The sequence below is a fragment of the Bombus fervidus genome, chromosome 11 (assembly GCF_041682495.2).
Source record: "Bombus fervidus isolate BK054 chromosome 11, iyBomFerv1, whole genome shotgun sequence".
Classification (NCBI taxonomy): Eukaryota; Metazoa; Arthropoda; class Insecta; order Hymenoptera; family Apidae; genus Bombus; species Bombus fervidus.
The window spans coordinates 4,540,260-4,562,490 of record NC_091527.1 but is presented as its reverse complement, the minus strand read 5'-3'; the positions used below and the strand labels follow the sequence as shown (position 1 = coordinate 4,562,490).

General features: G+C 39.4%; 2 protein-coding genes across 6 annotated transcripts in view; one reads left to right on the top strand and one right to left on the bottom strand.

Annotated features, from left to right (window-relative positions):
* Grh (grainy head) overlaps positions 1 to 22,231 on the bottom strand; it is a 162,750-nt gene that overhangs the window by 10,957 nt on the left and 129,562 nt on the right. For all 5 annotated transcript variants that reach the window (XM_072013010.1, XM_072013011.1, XM_072013008.1 and 2 more), the window contains exons 5-8: positions 16,095 to 16,455; positions 13,184 to 13,567; positions 4,957 to 5,216; positions 3,098 to 3,266 (exon numbers count right to left, since the gene is read on the bottom strand). In XM_072013010.1, coding sequence (XP_071869111.1) covers positions 3,098 to 3,266; positions 4,957 to 5,216; positions 13,184 to 13,567; positions 16,095 to 16,455 — 1,174 coding nt within the window. The remainder of the gene's footprint in view (positions 1 to 3,097; positions 3,267 to 4,956; positions 5,217 to 13,183; positions 13,568 to 16,094; positions 16,456 to 22,231) is intronic.
* Chn (zinc finger transcriptional factor charlatan) overlaps positions 517 to 22,231 on the top strand; it is a 266,952-nt gene continuing 245,237 nt past the window's right edge. The window contains exon 1 of the mRNA XM_072013020.1: positions 517 to 2,097. The gene's annotated coding sequence lies outside the window, so the exon portion shown is untranslated. The remainder of the gene's footprint in view (positions 2,098 to 22,231) is intronic.

Sequence of the window (22,231 nt, the reverse complement as noted above, 5' to 3'; positions counted from 1 at the left end):
TGATCCGTCGGGTGACGAGACAATACTCGGTCGGTAACGGAACACCGTCGCGGAATCTGCTGACGCATCGGTCGCGCGGCACGCGAAATTCGCGTGAGCGTGGCATCGTTCGCGCGACATGAGGACACGCTCGAGCGAACGACCGCGCGCATACAGAAACGTGTGTATAAATCACGGCGTACCGTATAATCCAGTAGCATAAATTGCACCATTCGACACTGCTAATTCCCAATAAACGACCGTGTATCCCAAGATAACCTTGTTCTCGACGTTTTTCCGTCGGTAACGTGTCTAGCCGAGCGGTCGTGATTCATTGGTAAAAATGTAACGAACGCGTGAGGTGCAATTACTTTGATTAATTGAGAAAGACATAGAGAGACAATTTTGCCGCCATTCTTTTGCACCATTCGCGTCTGCTATCAAGCGACTAATCGAACGACGCCATCTTTCGATTAATATGGTGGTCTTCGATCGTTTATAATGCGTCGCGTCACTGTAATTATGGGTATAACGTTTCGGTATACGAGATTATAGCTTGAGGGCGCGAGAGAGTTTTATTGAGTGTTAAACATTGCGTAGTAAACTAAGATAGAAAGCATTTGGCGAGTTCATCGTGATTAATTCAAGAGAGAGAGACATGTAAGACGGTTAATACTTTTCTCGGTTGTGGGGCTATATAGAGAATTTGAATCTTTGCGACTGTAGTCATTTTTGTCGAAGAATTGATTAAAAAGTGACTGCCGTAAGATTCAATGATCTTGAGTTTCGTAGATTCTCGAATATTCCAACAATTACATCAATATTGGAATAGAGAATGCTCGATATAAGGATATAGAACAGGAGAAAGAGAGAAAGATTTCGAGATTTTAACGAAAAATAATAAAATAAACGTTATTGAACTACAGAGATTTAAGAGAATGTTATCATCGAATTTACAATAGAGGACATTGTGGAGTGTGCGTGACCGGTGCGGGTAAATAGAGACCTCTATCGCGTGTTTGTCCAGTTCCTTATTGTCCCGCCGTTTAAACCACGAGATCAGATAACGTTAACCTTCGCGGACCAGTTTACAACATGTGTCCCCGGGCCGTTTTCGCGGGTTAACGTTTGTACCGTGCGCCGCGTACAGATTGCCGACAAATAATTTAGAATCAGGCAATCGTTCGACGGTGTATCTGTCGGGGGTTTGGCTGATGAAAAATCAGCGTTGCTCAGCCGCCAATGATAACGCAGGCTTCACGTGAGCGTGACATCGGCTGCCGCGACAGAAGCACGCTTCACTGCGCAGACCGGTGGGCACTCGTGTTCGCTAGCGACGCCGCCGGTAGAGATTTTTCGTGATTCGGGTGAATGGGCGAAGAAATGCGCTCGTCGAGGAAATACAAGTTTATCGGTGGACTGAGGTTAGCGTAAAATTTACATCGTAAAGAAAGATGGAGAAAGTGTTCGATACGAAAGAAATCGGTCTGCGAAAGCAAGACAAGGCATGTTAATAGAAACTATATACATACATAGTTTGTAATGCATTTTGGAATATTTTGCATTGTTCTGAATATGTATATGTCGCGAAAGATTCAAATCACTTTGAACATGGTTTGGTACTTGAAACTTTTGAACTTCTGTGTGTCGGTTGGCCTTGAAGTTTTGACAATTTCGTGGCCGTCTTATTATGACATATTGAGTTTAAAAATTGCTTTTATGAAACACTTACAATGTGACTTGTCACATTCCTCTTCCCTTCATGCAAAAAATTTAGTATCGATCTTTTAAAACTCTGAAATCTGGCAAAACTCTTGAAGCTCCAAGAACTCAAAAAATCTATCAAGATTCAAGACTCAGGAGCTTTAAACATCGAATCACATTCGAAGTTGAAATTGAGTTTTAAACATAACGAATGGTATACAGTATACGAAGTGCATGGATAAGAGCAAGAACAAGAGAGACAGTGCAACAAGGAAAACGAAGTTGTACGAGACAGAGAAAGCAGAGGGCAGGCTGATCGCCACTGGACATTGACAGAGATAGCAGAGAGGAAAAACAACGGTGCAGGAGTGGATTGGAGTGTAGCAGGAGAAAAGGATAGCGACGAGGTTGTACGTAAGTGCAAATAAAGTGAAATAGTAAAGAGTAACGTAGAGGGGAAGCGAATGGATAAGAGGTGAATTTGTACTCACGGCTCCCTGTTCGCGTGTGTAGATGTTCGTACGTAGCTAGTTTGCTCGACTTACTACGAACGGCTAGACTCTCGATTAGCAATTAACGAGGAAGTCGTAACTTCTAGCGAAAGAGGTAGAGTAAGGGGGCGGGAGAGAAAAGAATCGGCAGCTTTATCAGAATGGAAATTGCTAACGGTGCGCCATGCTGCCAATTAGAGTCGCGAGAACAAACGACCTCGTCCGACTTCTTCTTTCGATTCTCGACGAGCTACGCGAATTCTATCTCTCGTAGGAGTCAAAGCGTAATGCTATGCGCAGTCCTAATGCGATTTAAGAGCAATACCACTGCGTTTCGCGTGACGATATTATAGATCGTGTATATTCCATACGTGTCATGTTATACTTTAGAGTCGCGGGTTTTTTGGCGCCACGTATCATGATGTTTCCTGTGCGCCGCCATTATGGTGAACGCTAGAGGGCGATTGTTAACTTTGAAACGTTCGCAATCAAAGGCGCGTGTGTCTTTTTGTTAGTCAATGTTTGTTTTTACCAGCGTCACGTAACATTTTTATTTCAATTTTTTTTTTTAATTATATGTAATCTTCCTTTTTACCTTCGAAACATTACATGCACATGTAATCCATCTGCACCTAATGACATAGCTGCCTTTATACCATTATCGTTTATCGCTAAGCGAAAACGTCGCGTTATCTCATAATTACAGCCTGCTCTGATTACATTTTTATTCTGCCAATTAAGCTTACATCATTCTGAAGTGACCGATTAACTGATTGAAAATTAAAGTTTTCAAAGTAGAACCGGAAATAACGAATAATTATGATTCTATTATTCGGTAATTATGATTACCTACGTAATTGATGACAGATTTATGGTAAATATCAAAGATACAAAATTTCTTTTTAAATGTTGCTCAGCATTACCTTAACTGTTTGCCCAGCCTTTAGAGTTGGCTTGTCCGGATCAGGAACGTAGTCCAACGTGATCCCATAGAATTGTCCCTTGTTGATGTATGTGATTCTGTCATCCTCGCGACGCTGCGACGTGCTAATTGGTGACTCCAGGTGATACTTGAACCCATAGGCGGAGAATCTGCGTTCAGACCGGAGTATTATTACAAATTGTTATTGTATCGATTTGAATAATTTGACGTAGGTATATTGACAGTTCTAATAACATATTGATTTATCAACGACCGATTGTAAAAAGTGTATCAGAATTCGATCATGGCCACAGCGCGTGTGCAAATGGTTTTACTGATTATTTTCTTAAGAAGTCTCTAATCTTCATATATTAAGATATAATTACGGTAACGTCGCTTATAATTAACGTGATGTTTTTTTTTTAATCGGTCCTAGACAAACAGGGAAATAATGAGTTTATAATTACACGACGTTGACAGTGTTATATGGTTTAAATATAATCTTAATTTTAAGAAATCGTTTCTCGAATCCGAATATTTGCGATTTTCGTCACAAATATCCCGTACGAATGACGTCAGTCAGTGTGACGCAACTAAGATGCATCTAATTGTCTTCGAATCTTTTATACCGATTCACGTGCACACTAGGAAACGCTATGTTTTTCATTACGATCAGTATCTTGAAATCTTCACTTGGCATTTTTAGAAAGCCAAAGAATTTCGTACTCCCTCGAATAAAGAGTTAAAGATCAAATTCAATTATAATTCCGGCTTCAAAATAACTAAATATATGTATATAAATATATACGTATATCGACGAAAACAAATTAGCAATAAGTTTAAGCGAATCATCGTTTTCAGCTTTCACGACTAAAATTTCCAAGCTATTTTCCAAACCCGATTACGCGACGAATATGTGCCCCGCTACCAGTTTCTCCCGAGACGAGGACGCGATTAACCTAGGTTAGCCACTCTAAATATAGTTGCGCGAAAAGCGAAATAAAAGGCACGATTATCCTTATCTGAGTGAAGCTTTTCCACGGTGGCGGCCTATCGCGCTTACAACCATCGAACTTTCTGCCGCCGACCTATTATCTTTATCTTGCGCGACGACACGCGTCGCGGTTTTGTATTCGCCGCGTTTTTTCTGTCGCGCTGGTCACCGGGTGGAGAACAACCGGGACAGTGCGGTGCGTGCGAGCCGATAACCGAGCCTGGCCCGGGTGAACGGCCTGCGAGCCCCTCTGCTCCTGTTCTCCACACCGACGCGCGACGCCTACCTGGTAAGCTTATTACAACTTCTGTGTAGGTTACGAAGCAACGTCTTCGTCTGTTCCTAATGTCAAGAGATTCTTTCTACTTGTTTTCATTAGCGGAGGATGATAGCGTTCTTTTCGAGTGCGTGAAGAGTTTTAGGGTTTGGCGATGTTTCAAAATGTTGTTGTGGAGATAAGTGAGACAGGGGAGATTTTGTAAATTTTTGCTGTCAATAGACTCTTTGATGTTTTCATTGGCGGAGAATAACGATGTTCTTTTTGAACATGTCAAGGGTTTTAGGATTTTTGAGGAACTTTTAAGACTGTTTGTAAGATAGGGAAGATTTTATAAGATTTTCTTCGAGTTATCATTTGCACAGCTGCAGACTTTCTGTTCAGAAATGATCGAAGATTTTGCTACATCGTAATACTATATATACCACATTCCTATTGACTAAAATTCATCGAATTCATTTATGGTAATATCTTCCAAGTCTTTTGAGATTGTGAAAAATAGTACGAATAAAATTTTTAAAATTTGTTTGAACGTAAAAGACATCTTAGATAATTTTTAAATAATAGAAATGCCATATGAAATACTTACATTTTTGGTATCTGTATTTTATCCGCGTCGTTTTGTCTGCCGAAATCGTGCCAAGGTCGCGACCTCGGAGGATTCGGGTTAGGGTTCGGGTTGGTCGCCGCAGAGGAAACCAAAGCACCGCGTTGCACTTGTGCTTGTGCGTGGTTTTGCTGTAGTTGCAGCTGCAACGGTTGATGGTGTATTACCGCGCCGCTTTCGAGGACAACAGCGGTTCCAGCAGCCGTTCCACCGGGACACAATTCCGTGTAGTCGAAGGAGGACTGCGTAAAAAACCGACGTTTTCCATCAGTAATTCGTTAACATATAATCAAATAAGAAATAACAAAAGTTCCATGGTTGTGTTCAACTGGATAACAAATTTACCTAGTCTGATCATACATTTCCTATTTCCCTTATGGCCAGCATTCGATAATTGCCGGTCTCTAAATAGAAATTATACATCTCAGAAATCTGCCGTGAAACGCTGACAAGCATTCACGCTCGTTTCCTCAATTATTAACCCTTAACTGATAGGGTCAAACGCTGGTTGCATAACTAGCAGCATCCCAGTAACGACTACTCTCTGATGAACTTTAACGAACTACGCTACCACGCTTACTTCAATATTGAGTTAATTTGTCATTTTCAACTTGATTGTAGACCTCTGCTGTGTACGTTAATAAATCTCTCCAAAAGTTCAACAATTTCTCCAAACCTGTCGATAAGTTAATCTACAAAAATCGTCCGATGAAACCCGTCAGCACTTCGTCCAATTAACGATTAGTTGTATATCGAGTTAATTTGTTACTTTCAATTTTGACCATATTCCTGCTGACCATATATCAATGACTTTCGCAAAAAATTGGACAATTTTTCTAATAACGTGACCTACAAAGCTTATTCAGAACCTGTCGGCAATTCTAACTGCTTTCACATACACATGTTTCTCACAATCAACCGTTTGGTTTCACTGGAAGAAAAGGATCGAAGGCCAGGAGTAGAATAGGCCATTGCGGTCTCGTAAAATTGAACAGGGCTGGCCGCACGCACTCCCACCGGTGGTTTCTTAATAAGCGGCCCAACCGAATGGTTTATTCCCTCGTACGTCTTCATGCGAGAATTCTCAACGAACATTGGGTAGGAACGTAACGCGGTTACCGCAGCTCGTTACTCGACCTGATGAACGGCATCGCGGAAGCCATCCATCGAGCCGGGAGAACCGACGAGAAGCCAACAGAACCGAGAAGCAACGAGATCGCGTCTGCCGCGGTTTTTCGCCGACCAGGACAACCCCCGTCTACCTTGCACGTTATCCTGTTGAATCAATAACGTGGTTAACCGCCATCCATAATTAGAAATAATAACATCCCCGCGTTTCCATCCTTATTTCATTTGTTCCACGAGTTCTCGACTAATTACGTTGGGAAGCGTGTGCGACTCAAATGGTTCCCGGTTTAATTGAATTTATAGCAGATTCACGAACGAACAAGATCGCAGAGCAAACGATGAAAAACGAATTATACGATCGTACGATCGATCCGCTTTGAAGGCGTTTGTGTACGCGGCCAACGCGATCGATTATCTTAAATATCGTCCGACGATCTAATTTTTTTATGCGCTTTTTTCGCTCGATCGATTCGTTGAATTGCGTTCCAAGGCGGAGTTTTATTAGAGGTCTGTTATTGATCGTCTCTCACTCTTTGCATAATTGCTTAGTATTCACTGATAATTGATCTTCTACATACGATGTTGGAGCGTATGTAATGTACACGTGTCGCCACGTGTTTTTGCGTACAATCGATCTGCGATATAGATGTTTGATTCTGCGCGATCATGATACGACGAATTCTAACTTGTTATGTTATTGTAGACTGATGATGTTTATATGTTTGGGTATGGGAAGAAGGCATAAAAATGTCGAGATTACACGGAACGATATATAATATGAAAGAATATGTAACATATCCAAAGTGAAATACACGTGTTACACTATTTGAAATAAATATGTAATTTAGGTCCAATATCACTAATTACGTTCATAGAAATGTGAATTTGCATAAACATTTGCCGTGTAATTATGAATATTGCGCTTACCGTGGACAAACAACGTAATTAACTTTTTTCCGATTTGTCTGATCAGTCAATATATGCTTTATTATCAAACAACGACTCTTTTTCATCTTTTGTCCTATTCTTGGTCACGATTCGGTGACCAAATCGTGGTGGTTTAGGATTTCTGTTATTCAATGAACATCTTAACTCTTTGCACTCCTATGTCGAGTGTGACACGACATCAGTTTTCATCTCTGGAGCTCCTTTGTCGAGTCCCACTCGACATTCTTTGTCTTGCCTTTTTTGTGAAACGTGTGAAAGAAAACCAGGATTGCATCCTGGATTCATTCAAAATTGAATTGTTTCAAGATATATCATACACTTAAAAATTACAAAATAGAACAATAGTGTGAATAAAACTGGTATTTAAGTGAATTTGTTTCTTTCTTTATTTATTTAAATTGATTTATTTTTTAGTTGAAGTAAATTTCAAATAAAACACTTAAAAGCGTTGGGAGCTGCTGGTAACGAAATTGAAATAAAATTCGGTGTGCAAAAGGTTAAATGGACGCTAGATTCTTGAACAAAATCGGTACGAATGCAATGGGTGAAATTCTCTAAGATCGCCTGAACGAAAAACTCGAAAGATTCTGTGAAATATCGTGTTTAAATTCCAAGCACCTGCTTATAATACGAAATTACGAAACGCAGGGAAGTAGCTAAATTGTCGTATAGATTCTTATCGTTCGTTTAATAAATACTCTAATGATCGGTTTAGTGACAGTGATTTTTCCACGTGCGTAAGAGCCTGTCATGAGATTAATTTTTTCGTTTTTTCCCTTCCCCATCGATTTAGTAAGTATTTTTAGTCGTTCATTTATTCTCGAACGGTGAAACAGGTTCAAAATTATGCCACCTTCGATTATCTTTTTTTCGTTCTGCTCGATATATTAAAACGAGAACTTTCGATTACGAAGAATAGATTGTCAATGAAAGTTTCTCTTTTTTTAATCATGAACGATTTAAGAACGTTATATTATACTTCGATCGTAGCATATTCTCTTAATCTTTGCCAGAGTCAATCTGTTCCACTCCATTGGCGATTGCACGCTACTCAAATTATGCTAATAAAACGATCGAATCAGGTGGTTTTAATATATGTTTTACGTAAATGGGTAATCCAAAGAAGCACAAAAAGCTTGCAAATTTTACCAAATTTACGTTCTTCTTCAGACCAAAGTCTTTTATTACATCGAAAAAGGGAAAAGACAAAGACAAATTTCTATGAATTCTATCGAAAAAGTATTCTTTTTTTACTAATTGCACAAACGAAAGGATCTAAAATTCGTTACTTTGATAATGGTTTTAGTGTTAACGTTTCGACAAAGGCTGTCATAACGAGATCGATTTCAACTTAAAAAAAAGAAAGAAGAAATGAAAAGAATTTTGTATTTGTGAAATTGCACATCTGTCCGGTTACCGATGGTCTTTTGTTTCATTGGACGCGTCGGTTTGGTATCTCCGCAGCCCGTAACGAATATTACACGGTACATATGTAGACACGTTGGAACGTCGCGTGCAAGCGAAAACCGTCGGGGATTTAATCCGTAATTACAAGCCTCTCAGCTTGCTGTGTCTAATGCAACGTGTTCTCTTCGCTTTGCTAGCTGGCTCATTCGGCTCTATTGCGGAAATCATCGATTCTCGTTGAGTTTATCCGAAATTACGTTATTCTCGACGCAAGACTAAATCAGCTATCGAAAATCGAAATGAAAAGAGGAACGAGAGGATGCGCTAAAAGAGAAGAAGAAAAATCATACGAGGATTAAAAATTTTATAGAATAGTTTTACATAGTTTCATGAGAATTCTTTGTACATTACGATATATTGTTCACATATTGTATATCGGAAAGAGACAAAGAAACGTAAAGAAGAGAGAAAAATATAGGATTCAAAGGAGCGCGTAACACGGTATGAAATATATATGAATATTTTAATTAGGAACTTGGCGAGAGATAAACCGGACGAAACGATTCGCTTTTATTTCCAGCCGCGTGCAAGCAGAGCAGAACGGAACGCGTGTGCTTTCTAATTCGTAATGTCAACCGCAATGCTAATGACTTACTCGCGCGGATAAGCCGCCCGTTGCCCCCGTCGAACGATTAATGTTTCCGGAAGCGGCCGATTACGCGTGACAACCGAGAGTACGTGGGAGTGATGAATCGCTTATGGACATGGCGAGCGGGCCGGCGCGGCTTCGACGGCGGCGAAAATTATGCGTCGAGGCCCCGAGGGCCTGACAATTTGCCTACGATACGGACGATTCGACGCGGCTCGATTCGTTGTTTCCGCACGGTTTTCCTTCACACGTGAATCTTCCTAAGGGAACTTGCGATTTTTTCGCAGCGCTACGGCGAACGGTTTCTTGTTGCAATTGTGCATTCGTGACAGATCTACAACTGCCGGATTCACAGATACTTTGTAGTTTCTGTTTTTAAGAGTGCAGTTTTTGAAATCTTTTATTTTGTGGCCGGATGGAAGGAAGATTTTAAATTGTCATACTTTTTGTTTGGCTGATGTTGGATTCGTAATGTAATTTTAATCGGTGAAAATTGAATATCGAATACGATACGAATTTGATAGAAATCTGGCAAATGACTTCATAGCAAATTGCTTGGTATAAATGTCTGTGATATCAGTGTGATATTAAAGTTATTAAAGAGCTTGTAGATGTCCTTAAAACGTAAAATCAATGTTTATTATCAGTTTTAAATTATGTATGGTATGCCGATATATATACTATAATTTTATCGATAAGAAGTGTACTTCACTACCGATAATTTCTACCGATAATCAGCATTAAAATTCCGTTTCGGACTTTCTACGCTTAGACTAAATTGTAACTCGCATCGAAGCAAATATTTCCGATATGGAATCGTATTAATCTAATCGTAGCAATTTGATTTTACGTTGCATGGATTTTTCTACAACGATTTCCAGTCGAATGAAATAAGATGGAAATGTGGCGGGGGAGAGGAACGTGGCACTTATTACACGATTCTCATTGATTACAAACAAACGTGACGATATTCCTGATAGATATGCGTTGTTGATTATGCAAATCGACCAGTATCGTTACCAAGCCGTGTAGTTTTGCTTCAGAGAGTGCGTAGAAAATTATCGAACATGGAAGAGCTTATGTCTGCATGATGGGATTGCGATAAACGTTTAAGTCTTGTCTAATCAAATGCTGTCCTTCCATTTAACAACTAGGAGGAAGACGGAAGTAATTGGAAAAGAGGAGATGTTAAGAAAATATAAAAGGAAAGCAAAGTAGAAAGAGGAAAAAGTGTTCGTAGCAGACATATCTTTGCTTCTGTTAATTCTAGTACGTCAACAAGAATGAGCTGCCTCGCATAGAATCGTCATATTCTGTCTTTCGTTTCGAATCTATTTTGCCGAAAGTTATTATTGTAACTTATTGCCAAACTCCAGTACCATAATTCTAAATCTACTTTGCCAAAACTTATTGTCAGTCAGAAGTTTTGATCGTAAGAAGTTTCTATTTCGCGTGATTTTTTTCACGAAGTCTTCGCTATCTGAACTACAAAAATTAATTGGATTAATTATATCTAACAATTGTTGCAAATATCAATTAATCCTATGGAGATTTGCGATCGATCAATTGGATATATACGAAATGTTTTTAAAGCTGGAATCTACAGCTGGAGTTTACAGTTATTCAAGAGTACGATCCTTGGATAAATCTAGTCTATTTGAATTATTCGAAGTAATTAGCATTCGAACAACGTTTGAACACTGACCGACCTTGTTTTATGATGGACTTAATCGGTCGATATATTAGATTTTAATGGAGATTGCGATAACATTCCTCGAGATCGAGACGTTGAGATCAAGATTCGAGGTGTAAGATTGATCTCCTTTGTGTCCATAGATCGTGTATATCTTACGCTCGGAACAAAGAGATTGAATTTCAACACTTGCAACTCTTATCTCGTAACCATGATTCAATTATTATACATTTTTCTTCTCTGAAGACCTAACTTACATAGTTCACCTCGCCAAAATGAAACCAAATCTCTAAGTAATTGTTACAACTAACGCTTAGCTATTGAACAACTTTTTTCCCAAATATGAAAACTCATCTAAATCAAACGAAGATGCAAATGTAAATGATTTGTTCGATTAACTCTACCAAACCTTAGAAATCAAAATTAAATCATCTCTCTCACCAACGCAGAGTTTTTACCGTGAACGATAATTTTATTCAAATTGTATTTTCCAAATTGATTAAAATATCGATACAAAAATTTTGTACATCGTAAAAAAATACTTCTATTCGCTATATATCAAAGAGTTTTTGATTGTTATTAGGTTGTCCGGAAAGTTCTTTTCGTTTTTTAAATAGGAGGTAAGTATAAAATATATTTCCTTCTGTGTACCTTCCTTAAATAATGTATGATCCTTTTCTACCACATTTTGCCATCTCTCCGGGAGTCTCATAATGCCATTTTTCCAAAATTCTCTTGGCTTACTTTTAAAATATTCTTCGAGGCCGTTTTTCACTTCGTTTACTGATTTGAATTTTCTATTGTAAAGAAAATTCTTTAGGGAGGGGAACAAATAATAGTTCGATGGTGCAAAGTCTGGAGAGTATGGAGGATGTGGTAAAACATCTCAATCAAACTCTAGAAGTTTCGTTCGCAACGCTAAAGAAACATGTGGTCTCGCGTTATCGTGATGGAACACGACGCCACGTCTGTTCACCACTGCAGGACGTTTTGTGATAATAGCTTCCTTAAGTTTTTCGAGTTGGGTGAAAAATATTGCACCCAACTCGAAAAACTTAAGGAAGCCATTATCACAAATCAACAATTTGATCGTTTGCCCTTCCGGAAGTAATTCGTAATAGAGGATACCCTTCCAGTTCCATCAAATTGAAAGCAGCACCTTTTTCGGGTGAAGTCCAGATCTTGCTACCGTTGGAGGACACTTATTTCGACTCGATCAAGATCGCTTGTGCGCAGTGTTGTCGTAGAGAATCCAACTTTCATCCCCAGTAATTAACTTTTTTAAAAATGGCTCCCTATTGTTACGTTGAATTAGCAAATCGCATGTCAAGTTTCGATTCAGGAGATTGCTCTCTGTTAGTTTATGGGAGACTCACACTTCGTAGCGATTGACGTATCCAAGCTTTATTAAATGCTCATGGATCGTTGTTCGCGGAATGCTTAAAGCATCTGCTATCTCACGAACACTAGACCTTGGGTTTTCATTGAGGTAGGCCTTGATAAGGTCAGTATCAGTGGAGGATGGACGTCTGTTGCGATTTTCATTTTTCGGATTAAAATTTCCAGCTCTAAACCTCCTAAACCAATTCCGGACTGTTTGAACAATTATAGACCGATCATCATAAACGTCACAAATCTCCTTTGTAGTGTTTTTAGGCGTACTGTCTTTTCTAAAGCAGTGAAACATAACGTGGCGAAAATGCATCTTTGGGTCTTTTATCTTTCACCACGCAAAAATACACTTTCTACTAATTTAATGACTCTATTTGTCGAGAACTGTTCTCTTGTCTTACCAGAGGTGTGGTGGATAGTGTGTAAGTCGTAAAATAGAATCGCTAATGACTCGTTAATTAGATCGCTGATAATTCGTTGATAACTGGTTGATAACTGATCGACAACTGACTGTAACTCTTTTTGGTTGCGTCCGAACGGTTGCGTACGGTCGGGGGAGAGTCGGAAAATTCAAATTCGTCTTCGTTCGACGTTTGCATGTAGCGGTGACATTATTTTGCCCGGAGTTTATTTATTCTTACATTACGAGTATCCTAACGATCTTGACACTACGAGGCAAAACAACAACATGATCTGAATTGTCTTCTAACTCATGTGCCGCTACAGAGGATAACTAGTAATCACACGATTGACGGTAGAGTGATTTGGTACTTTGTTTACTTAAGCAGAACGAGATAAGGCGAACGCGAAAAGAACTTTCCGGACGACCTAATATATCTACGTCGTTATTAATATACTGCTCAAAAACTGTCTCATCCTTACACACTGCAATGCGATTATTTTCTATTAAACGTTTCTCGGTGTACGTACCGTCTTTAAAGTGCTGATAGCTTCGAATTCGAGTGTCAAATAGTCATTTAATTTGGACTGACCTGATGAAGCGCCGTGGGCGGATGATGATCTTGCCTGGGCGTGACCGCGTCCGCGCCGATGCCGGAGTCGGGGCTGGGAAGATCAACGGTCAGGACTTTGCTGCTGCTCGAGGATGAGCGTATCGCGTGTGTCGTCGCATAAGAGCTTGGCACAACCTCGTACCTCGTGTACGAAGCGGTCGTGGTGGACAACGAGGACGAGCTCGATGAAGCCAATGGTGGCAGAGCGTCGCCGGTGACGTAGACCGCCGTGGCCTCCTGGTGCAATCCGCTCGGGTTCCCAGCGTTTGCCGCGCCTGTCGCCGAGGTCGACGTGTACGCCGTGGACTGCAATCGTGGGCTGCACGAGCTGTAGGGGTCGTAGGGACTGCCGTACTGTTGCACCTGAAATTTTACGCAATCGTTATTAACATTAGAATCGTAACAGTAACGAATAATTAACGTACAATTTTTCATAGAATTTTAGGACTATCAGAGAAGAAAAGTGATTGTTTTGTGTGGAATTGTCCAGAGAATTTCAGAATTATCGGAGTAAAAATGACTGATACGACATTTTTCATAGAAATTTTGTAAACTTGAAAATCATAGAAAATAATCTCAGAGTTTGAAATATTCTTTTAAAGATCGTCAAGTTAGCGAACGCAAACACGTTTATTGAATACCTGAAATAGGTCGTAAACTGAATAATATTGCGAAATTTTTGAAACAATTTAGTTGATATGTTTAATCAGTCACTACTAATTTATTAAATAGTTATTATTATTAGCTAAAAATAATTATAACTGGACGAAATAGTTATTCTGGATTTCCATAGGAATATAGTATGCTATAGGGTATTTGTCTCTCGACCGCGCGGTCTGATATTCAGAATTTTTATCGAGATCGAATTAGATAGCGTCAAGTATGTTTGTTATAGCAGAGTCGGGGTAATGACGCTTATTTGTATCGGAATCAGCGAGGCTAGTGTCTTGCGTTTATATCTAGATCAGGGTAGGCAGTGTTGGGTCTTTTCTTTATTGCTTTTAATGTGCGTCATGTATTTTAATCGCAATGGAGCAAAGTCGGATTTGATAGAGTTCAGATTGGATAGTGTCGCGTATGTTTATTAGGACAGGTAGTGTGTGGAGCATGTTTTCTAAGAGCGGACTGGAATCCTGAAAGTTATTAACACGCATTTTCCAGCTGACTGTCGATAATCTCTGTGGGATTTAGACTCGTTTCGTTGCCAGGCCTGTGCATGTAATTAGTAGAGACTGATGAAGGCAACATGATATTTTTGTTGATTGGCCGTCGTTGACATCAAGTCTTTTAATATTATAATTTAATGCCTGTACTTATTTAAAAGTTTCTCCTATCATATAGATTGGAAATAATATTTTATTTGACAACTAAATTATAAAGCTTTTACCTGTTAGTGTATCGTTACAGATATTTTTACTACTACAATGATCTCGCAGAAAATTTATGGCAAACTTAACCATCCTGTGACTGTTTAATTTTTACAAACGAGATTTATTTCAACAAACAAGGAAACTTTGAACATTTTACAAAAATCTTTACTATGAAACGATACTAAGAAAGAACGATTTTTTCATATTTTCTTCAAATTTAATGACTCTATTTGTATTCTATGTAACGTTCTATTTAGTAGCCGACGAGAAAGTAGCGTCAACTGACGTTTAATGCAATTGACAATAAGTTCCACTTTCGGCTAACTTGCTATGTGCGGGAATACTGGCACGGGAGAGGATTAAAGTTGTTCGGAAGTAGATTATCGATTTAAAATGTTTTATTTAAATCTTACTCAATTTCGATATTGACAATTGACTGACGGGTATGAAATTCTTCGGTTAACAGGTGATGATTCTTCGGTAGAAAAATGATAACTAATTCTTCAATAGACGAACACTAATTAATTTACTCGATAAACAAACGGTAAATATTTTCAAACTCAAACTCAAACTCAAACTCGAACTCCAAAACTACTGCTGACTTCTCTGGGTCGCTACATTTATATCCGTCGGAAATGAAAAAACGTCAGAGTCTTTCTTTTAAAAATGTTTGGGAAGATCCCCAACGTTTGTTCAACTGCCGACTTTGTTTACAATTTAAATCATCATAATATCATTATAAAAACATAATATAAAAATATAATTAGATGAGTTTTCGCAAGATATAGCTTTTAGCGGCTTTAACTGCCTTTCACTTCAAATATTGTAAGCATGGTTTAGAATAAACGTTTTAATTATCTCGGTTTAAAGGAATTTATCAATTTTAATTTCGCGCCACGGATCGCACGGGTCGTGGGACGTGATATTCTGTTTCTTTAGTTGCATAAATATTCGTAGTATAATAATTTTCACGATTTCATCTTAATTTAATACAGTAGCACTAGATTTTCTGTTTCTCCCCACCTAAATACATTTGTCTTTGCACCTTAAAAACGAATCTAAACATCAATTTGAGAATTTGCTATTATTTCAAACACAGAGATAGGGAGACTCTCGATCTTTTCGAGTCAATTTTTATTAAGTATTTATTTTAGATTCATTAGTCTTTCTGATATTAAATATTATCATCACAACACAAAGATCAACCATTTCTCTTATGAAGCACTGACTATGCAGAAAGGCAATAACTACAAAAATACGTGAAATCAGATTCCCTGTATCTTTGAATGCTTCCAAATACTTTACCAAAGTAATTTTAATGAATTTTAAAGAATTTTAATGTAAAATTGCAGCGAACGAATTGTTTCTTTGACGCTGTCTTTTTACTATATTTTCTCCATATTATGAAAAATTCACGCTTCTATGCTATTGTGTGACAAAACAAGACAAGAAGAACGAAAGGAAAAATCAGCAAAGTTTTATCGAAAATATCATGGCTACAAATTGCTCGATGGTCTCACCTGTAGTTGATGTTGATGATGATGGTACATTCCCGGTGGCGTGGGACTATCCGGCTGAGCCTGTTTGTGCCTTTTGCTGGACTGTTGCGCCCCTCTCGACGAGCTCAAGTCCTCGGGCTCCCTTTTGACTCCGGCGATGCCGGTGCTCGAGGAACCGTCGTGTCTGAGGGACTGCGGGCTAAGCGGAAGCGGAAGGCCACCCTGTAGACTCTGGCCAGGACTGTGGGACGGCTGGTTGTACTGATGGAGGAAGTGGTGTAGTTCCCCTCCTCCGGCGCCTTCGCCGCCTTCCATGCGATTCGTCGAACCGGAACCGGAGCCAGGCGCCTCCTGCACTAGCAGCTTCTGGCCCATCACACCCCTTCAACAGTCCGTGGAGAATCGACCTTTAACTGCGGTTCCCTTTAAGCTCGACATTATCAATTCGGGATCGATCGACTATGCGCTAAGTGCGCATGGCGAATCGGGTCGCCAACGAAATGTTTCCTTGCTCTTTGCACTTTGCTTGTAATGGTTTGTGAGATTTATCGGTTCTTATAGAAAAACACGTGGAACATAGCAGGAGAAAAATACGTTAAATCTTAGTTAGTATTTTCGATCTTGATGAAAAAGTGTAAGTAAGTTGTAAAATTCAATCCTATTAAGAAGAAGATTAAGAACTGTTTGTAATTAAATATGCATTTTCTCCACTTTCTCTCGTTGCAATTTCATGCTTAACGTCCTTCCTTTCAACAGCTAACGCAAACATCAGAAAATCAAGAAAAATGGACTTGTCGTTTTTTCCTCTTGCGACATATAATCACGTAATTATTATTAAACAAGAATTAATGCAAGCATAATATTTCATCCTCTGATTGTCCCGAGCAATTTATTATCGATACAGAAGCAATTAAGAGAAGGAGCTCGGAGTTTATTTTCCAATTTATAAAGATAGTTTCGCTATAGCTTTAACTGCCCACTCTTCATTATATCAAGTTACATTTGCCGAAGAATTCCGAGCAACAAGTTCAGAATCGATTATGCAGATGTTTCAAGAAAAAGATCTAATTACGAGACGACTTAAAGGATCGTATCGCTTTCGTTGTCAGCGATATTAAAACAGGGTTTAACTTTGTTGCGATGCAAACGATGCTAGACGACGCTATTTTATTAAACGTGCTCGCTGATAGCTTGATTACAGAGAATTTCTTCTTTTCTCTGTTTTTCTTCGGAAAAATAGATTTTAACGTTTCATTGATATGATAATGGCAGGTTTCCTCGGAGAGGGGGGGGGGCTGGACGATCATTTCTTTCCTCTTTTTTTTTCCCCACTAAATCGATTGCATTTGAAACGTTCGCGCTGAATCTTTATGCCCCGAGGGAAGTTATAATAATGTTAATACGGTATTAGCTAACGAGCAGAGCGATTTATTGTACGGCAGCGTGTTTTACGACGAAGATAAGCTAAAGTAGGATCGACAGCGCCGATGACTGCGGTACATTTGTCATTTCCCGCGTCTCAATGACGATATCATCGGACATCGTGCGACGCTCGTGCGTATATAAAGTATAATTAATTCATAGATTTTCAAGGTCCGTCACGGTGAATAAATGCGTAATGTATCTCATCAATAACAGCTATGGCACAGCTGTTTCGCAACGTTGACTTTTCTCAGTAAAAACCAGGTAAAGACGAATAAATATCGATAGTTTCCAATCATTACTAAATATAAACGATAAGCGTCGGCGCGTTCCTTTCTATCGACTATCGATTATGCGTAGATTCATTGCTTTATAGAACTAACAATGTTGTTTGAACAATCACGTGTTTCTACACGACAAGTTACTTAGATTGAAGTTTGTGTATATACAAGTCGAGTTTACTGATTTCAAGTAATGGATATTTGAAATAGCATTGGAAACGAGGAGAATGATTCGCTTTTCATTAAAATCCAAAGGGCATTCGCTTTTATAAATAATTGTTTGTGGTTCACATTGTAAATCGTGTGTTATACGTACATCATACGTAACATTGTAAAATGTATCTCAAGCTTCAGGGATACTCGAAGGAACCGTAATACTTCGAGTCAGATAATAACTAGTAAAATCAGGTTAAACAATTTGAGAGAACAGCCATTTGAATGAACATTTCGAATCAATTAGAGAACAGATTCAAATCGTCCGATAAAGAGATTTCATGTTGTTCGAATTCAATCGACTGATTTGAACGAGTCTTAAGACAACGAAGAAATTCTATCGAAGCTTCTTCTAGCGTAGTTAATCTGCCGATATAAACATCGCTTCTACGAATCGCTAAACACGTTCCGTGGTCCATGAAAATATTCAAGTTCGCTTCTACGTCTAATTATCATAAATCTTCGACATCCGAATTTTGCATAAGAAAGCTGCTGTACATAAATAACGAATCATATGTCAGAGATTCTTCCTGGTATGTACCAGAAGAGGTTCTCGTTTCCAGAAGCCGGGGACTCTGGGAACGGGAAGAGAAGCGCGTCGCCTTCGGCACGAGGATCGTAGCGAGTCGCGTCGCATCTGCCGAACCATCGGCAATAAAATTTTCTGGGCGCGGAAACGCGATTCGCCGAACGGTCGTACGGGGAGAGAGAATCGAGAGGATCGCGGGCTGACATTATGCGAAGTAGTTAACATGTTATATTTAGCATGATAATACGTATCCACAATACGGGGGACCCTTATAAACTGCCAACGCTCTCGGTGCATACGACAGCCTCCTTCCCTTTCTTTCTCTTTCTTGCACTTTCATATTCTTTCTCTCTTAGTTTGCTCGTGCATTCTTTTTTTTCCTTCCTTCCCTTTTCTTCCCTTTTCTTCCTTCCCTGCTCTCGTCCTTGCCCGACGTGTCGTGGCAACCTCCGCCAGGTTCACCGGTCTCTCTGGCCTCCTTCATTCCATCTCTTTCTATTAAACGAACGAAGACAGGCCGCGTGTCTCTCTCGTTCTCTTTTCTACCGCGCTGAACATCGCCACAGAGGTACCTACCCTACGGTCAGATGCTCCCGTACAATGGCTCTTTTTTTACACTTGATACCTGATCTCACTCGTCTAACCCTCTCTTCTCTGCTCTTTTCCCTCCGTCTCTTTTCTCCCCCTCTGTATAGGCCGTGCTTTCTGTCTGCCGCCTTTCTGGCATCGTCTGGTCTACTCTCGAGGCGAGAAAGAGCGAACAACGGAATAAGAGAGAAAGGTTGTTCACTGGAAGCGAGGAAAAGGGTGACACCGGAGGTAAGAGAGAAGGAAAGAGTCGTATAGGAAAGTAGAGAAGGATGGTGGGACGCGACACGTCGTCGCCCTCGGCACACTTGTGCCTGAAGAGGTGCGGATTGGAACGACGATGGAAAAACGGCCGGTGAAAGCCAGAGGAGTACCGCGCGCTCTCTGTTGTCCTTTCCGCGCTGGAAAGCTGTTGCTCGTCTCATAACCGGAGGCGATGACGGCACGGCCTCATGAATTCGGCTTACGTGAAATGGATCCAAGCTTGTTCGTCGTTGCGTCGAGATGCGCATTCGTTCCATGCCTCGTACTCTTAATGCCGCGCCGTGGTAATGCGATGCTAATCCCTGATGTAGGATCGCTGAGATTCATGGAGATCGCGAATCCGCCCGGGGAACCTTACGCGTACCAATACTCTCAGTTTAAGTCCGCTCTCTTTTGAATATTTTGGGTGCACATACTACGGGGTGATGCTCTGACATGAGCGAGAATCGACGGGGGCACGTGTGCTTCTTTTCGGATGAATCGTTGACGTGTTAATCCTTGGATGCCTCGGGCAACGTTGCTGGATTTTTGGAATAATTTTTGTTGATGGATATTGCAACTAACATATCTTTTAATTTATGATATTATCATAATTTGCCAGCTAAGGGTGGGTTGTAGGATTTTGCGATTTTAACGTATCGTTTAGGGATTATAAGGCCGCGGTTCACGAATTTTTGAGGAAATTTTATTTTGCTACAAGCATCGTACTTTTTAATTATACGATATATATTTTCGACAGCTTCAGAGGACGCTTGTGGATTTTTGTGGAGTATAAGACACTTTTTAGCATATAGCACTCGATATATGTTTAATTTTGTCGAAGGTATTAAATGTTGGAGAGAAGAAGCATTTAACTCGCGAAGTTATGACGATGAGGCTTGAAACAAATTCGAAAACGGATATGGGAATTACAAAATAGAATTGAACGTAGAAATTATGAGATAGAAGCGAGTGTAGAAATCGCAAGAGTAACTGCATTTTGAGGCAAAGATTGTTCGATTTGAAAAAGGAAAATGTCGATACCTCGACGCTCGTATGCAGTAAAACTCCGAGGTGATTCGCAAGCTGGCTACGATTGAATCTAACGTCAGAACGTGCCAATTTCCTCCTTTCCATTTCAATAATTTATAAAACGTCGTAGTCGTAAAATCCTATGATGCCTGAAATCAAGGACTGATCGAGACGATCCGTTATAACGCAACTAGTAATTGCGTTGCAGTTGCGTCAATTCCTGTTAGGAATTCGCGTGACGACCAAAATCTTCCATTTCTTGTGTAATGCTTTACAAATTCTCACGCTCGAGTTTTTTTTTTTCGTAATCCAGATATGTCTAATTTTTTGTTTTTTATGATATTTTTTTATCTACCTATACTTACTGTGAGTTTCTATTATTCTAATTTGTCTCTTAACTCTATTCTCTTTCGTATCTTAACGAAACAATATGCAAATTTCACTAAACGTGACATTCGGAAGTCACAGTAATTAATTTCACAAATTAAAAAGTACCAAAAGGCGATAATATTATAAACTCTATTTTTTGAGTACTTTGAAATTCAGATCATCTTCTTGCGATAAACGAATGTACGAAAGTGAGCCATTTGTTTCTCAAGAAATAAACATTAATTCCGTACTTATGTAATGAAATTAAAATGTCAACGAAAAGCGTAGTTGATCGATTTGGTTTCTGACAGACTGGTATGTTTCAAAATACCTGCCAAAATTGTTGTTCGCGAAAGTGTTAAAACATGACGTAAGATCGTGGTATAGTTTTGTCACGAAAGAGTCACAAATCACGGTGAGGAATCGAGAAGAGAAGAAATCGACGCCGTGGCACAGTTTAATCACCTCCTATGCGGTAATTCTCAAGCCGGTTTCCACGAATTCATGAATTCGCGGCTGTTTCCCCGTACACGGACGAGCAAATTATTCCACGTAACGTTACACGACCGCGCCGTTTTTGCCGCGTCGCCACGCAACTTGCGTACCGTTTGCGTTCGTACGCGCAAAAGAGGCAATTATGCGCTTACGGTGCAGCATTATCGACGACAAGACAGACGTACCATGCGAGCTTCGAGGTCGTCAGGTCGCTGGAGGGTCACCGTCTGCTCACAGACGCGTATGCGCGTGTACTAGAGTGTATATGCTCGTCATTCGAACGAGTGACACGGTATTAAGCACGCGGTTCCGGGAAAACGGAGTGAAAACTTTCAAGATTCTAGAATTTTCATTCAACCACATACATACATTCAATTCACATAAGTAATTATTCGTAATCAACCACTATTTTAATCCTTTTATCACTATTTAAAGGAATATTCTCACGATCGATAGAATATGTATGTTTCTATGCTCTTTCAACAATCAAGCTAGCAAAATTTTATCCTCAAATTCATATAATATATCGATTCTTCAAGAGTTACACTTTCTTTAAACAATCTCTCTTAATCGACTACGTATTTAAATTTCCCTAAATGAACGCACAAAATCAAAGAAGCAGAGTCTATAAGAATCTATAAATTAATCAATCCTATTTAAAGTAATCTATGGATCTTTACGTCAACGTTCTTTTCTTTCAATCAAACTATTTCTGAAACCACTCTCTATAGGATAGATAACATAGACATCCAATTACTAACCGTATTTAATTGTTGAGAAATTCTGCAGTCAATTTCTATTAATTAATTACAAAGCTCCTTGTCAAGGTCCAAAATCCAAAAGAGCTTCGATGAACCTATCGAAGCCTGCAAAAGTTCTTTAATCTTGCAAAACAGTAACCAATCCTATTTAAACAGATCTTAGATCTTTACATCAACGTTCATCTCTCTCGAGCAAACTATTCCTGAAACCACTTTCTGTAGAAT